A 3175-nucleotide genomic window follows, 5' to 3' on the forward strand; every position below is an offset into this window, starting at 1 on the left:
GTAAGAATTGGGGTCTTTGTCTTTCAGGTGCTAATAGAACTGCCTTATCTCCTGAAACCATTAGGAGTCATAGTGTTGATTCCTCTCCGAAGCTGACATGGGAGGCTCCCTGCTGCCCGGGGCTAATGGGACTTGAGTTTGGTTTCCTAGAGGCTGGTGGAAACTGGAGTCACTTCCTCCCAGGGTGTGATGGGAATTGGAGTCTCATCCTCCCAGAAATTGATGGGAACTGGTGTCTCTTATTCCCAGGAATTGATGGGAACTGGAGTCTCTGCCTCCCAGGAATTGATGGCAACTGGAGTCTCTGCCTCCCAGGGACCCATGGGAATTGGAGTCTCTTTCTCCCAAGGATCATGGGAATTGGAGTTCTCTGCCTCCAGGGGCCCATGGAAGTGGGAGACCAGGCCCTCTGGTCCTCCACATGCCCCTTCCAGCCCTCTGCCCCCTCTATATCCTTTAGGTACCTGGTTCTGGAGCACGTCTCGGGAGGTGAGCTATTCGACTACCTGGTAAAGAAGGGGAGACTGACGCCCAAGGAGGCCAGGAAGTTCTTCCGCCAGATTGTGTCTGCACTGGACTTCTGCCATAGCTACTCCATCTGGTGAGTGGGTAGCTTGAAGGGGAGGCAGGGCTGAGGGCTGCCCAGCAGTCAGACCCTTAGGGGGCATGGGGAGGGCTGAGCAAAAGCCATGTGGTCGGCCCCCAAACCTTTATCCCATTGAGACATAATTCGTATACCAGAAAATTCCTCCTTTTAGAGTGTGCAATTCAGTGGTTTTTGATATATTTGCAGTGGTATACATCTGCCACTATGGAATTTTAGAACATTTTCATCACCCCGCACCCATTAAGTGAACAGTCTCTCCCCATTCCCCTCCTGCCCCCCAGCTCCTGGCAACCTATTTCCTGTCTACGTGGATTTACCTATTCTAGACATTTTATATCAATGGAATCATCCAATACGTGGCCCTTTTTGTATTGTGTTGTGTTGTTTTGTTTTTGAGATGGAGTTTTGCTCTTGTTGCCCAGCAGGAGTGCAATGGTGTGTTCTTGGCTCACTGCAAACTCTGCCTCCCAGGTTCAGTTGATTCTCCTGCCTCAGCCTCCCGAGTAGCTGGGATTACAGGTGCATGCCACTGCACCCAGCTACGTTTCTATTTTTTTAGTAGAGTCGGGGTTTCACCATGTTGGCCAGGCTGGTCTCGAACTCCTGAGCTCAGGTGTTACACACGCCTTGGCCTCCCAAAGTACTAGGATTACAGGCATGAGCCACTGCACCCTGCCTCTTTGCCCATCTTTAATTCAGTTATTTTTTAAAATTTGATTTAGTCTTTTTATTATTGATTTGTAACAATTTTTTATTATAGGAACAAGAGATTACTCTAGGAATAACTCCTAAAAATTATTCTGTATGATGACAGCAAGAACGAGGAGGAAAATTAAAGAAACAAAGGAATTGTTTATTCTAGATGCAAGTCTTTAATCAGTATACATTTTTAAACCATTTTTATCCAAGTCTGTGCCATGTTTTCACATTTTTATAACAGTCTTGCGAAAAGCAAAAGATTTTTCATTTTGATAAATTTTAGTTTGTTGATTTTTTTATTTTATGCCTCATGCTTTTTCTGTCCTATTTAAGAAATCTTTGCCTGGCTGGGCACAGTGGCTCACGCCTGTAATCCCAGCACTTTGGGAGGCCGAGGCGGGCAGATCACGAGGTCAGGAGATCAAGACCATTCTGGCTAACGCAGTGAAACCCTGTCTCTACTTAAAATACAAAAAATTACCCGGGCATGGTGGTTCACGCCTATAGTCCCAGCTACTTGGGAGGCTGAGGCAGGAGAATGGTGTGAACCTGGGAGGCGGAGCTTGCAGTGAGCCAAGATCACACCATTGCACTCCAGCCTGGGTGACAGCGCGAGACTCCACCTAAAAAAAAAAAAAAAAAGAAAGAAAGAAAGAAATGTCATTTTCTTGTATGTTTTCTAGAAGTTGTATAGTTTTAGGTCTTGCATTTAGGTCTGGGATCCATTTCAAGTTAATTTTTGTATATCGTGTGAAGTAAGGGTTGTGTAAGGGTTATTTATTTTTAGTTTAGTTTAGTTATTGAGACGGGGTCTTGCTATGTTGCCCAGGCTTGTCTCAAACTCCTGGGCTCAAGGCGTGAGCCAGTGCGCCTGGCCCATATGTCCATTTTCAAACAGTTTTTTTTTTGGCTGAGCATGGTGGCACATGCCTGTAATGCCAGCACTTTGGGAGGCCGAGATGGGCAGATCACTGGAGCTCAGGAGTTCAAGACCAGCCTGGACAACAAAGTGAGACCCCCATCGCTCCAAAAAATAAAAATAATTAGCTGGGTGTGGTGGCGTGTGCCTGTGGTCCCAGCTACTTGGGAAGGTGTGGTAGGAGGATTGCTTGAGTCCAGGAGGTTGAGGCTTCAGTGAGGCAACAGAGTGAGACCCTTTCTCAAAAAAAAAAAAAGTTACTATTTTTTTCATTGAATTGACTTTAGCCTCCAAATAAGATATTAAATGTGCGATATTTTTATATCTGTTAAGGTACAAAATGAACGCCTTCATCTTTGAGCCTCCTTCATTTGCACATCTCTCCCACTAAGATGTGTTTTAGAGATGGGGTGGGGATCAGGGTAGAGGGACTCAGACTTGGGGTAAAGCTTGTTGATAAAAAGGCCACCTATTTCAATTTTCAGTTTTTGTCTTTTTTTATTTTTTGAGACAGGGTCTCACTCTGTCACCCAGGCTGGAGTGCAGTGGCGCAATCTCAGCTCACTGCAACCTCCACTTCCCAGGTTCAAGCGATTCTCCTGTCTCAACCTCCTGAGTACCTGGGATTACAGGCACGTGCCACCACGCCCAGCTAATTTTTTGTATTTTTAGTAGAGACGGGGTTTTACCGTGTTGGCCAGGCTGGTCTCGAACTCCTGACCTCAAGTGATCCACCCACCTCGGCCTCCTGAAGTACTGGGATTACAGGTGTGAGCCACAGCACTTGACCCTGTTTAAATTTTCGACACCTTCCTGTTGACAAGATTGTCAAAACCCTGATATGGAAACCCGGCCTCTAGGGGGAGATATTCAACATATTTAATAAGTATGACCCAGTTGGCTGGGCACGGTGGCTCACGCCTGTAATCCCAGCACTTTGGGAGGCCGAG

The 3175-nt window shown here is 46.3% G+C and overlaps 1 protein-coding gene across 1 annotated transcript in view; it reads left to right on the top strand.

The window, feature by feature from the left end:
* The window catches only part of BRSK1 (BR serine/threonine kinase 1), a 35002-nt gene that overhangs the window by 2851 nt on the left and 28976 nt on the right, over positions 1-3175 (top strand). The window contains exon 3 of the mRNA XM_011996954.1: positions 461-601. Coding sequence (XP_011852344.1) covers positions 461-601 — 141 coding nt within the window. The remainder of the gene's footprint in view (positions 1-460; positions 602-3175) is intronic.

Source organism: Mandrillus leucophaeus, unplaced genomic scaffold, assembly GCF_000951045.1.
Source record: "Mandrillus leucophaeus isolate KB7577 unplaced genomic scaffold, Mleu.le_1.0 Scaffold53, whole genome shotgun sequence".
In the NCBI taxonomy this organism is placed as follows: Eukaryota; Metazoa; Chordata; class Mammalia; order Primates; family Cercopithecidae; genus Mandrillus; species Mandrillus leucophaeus.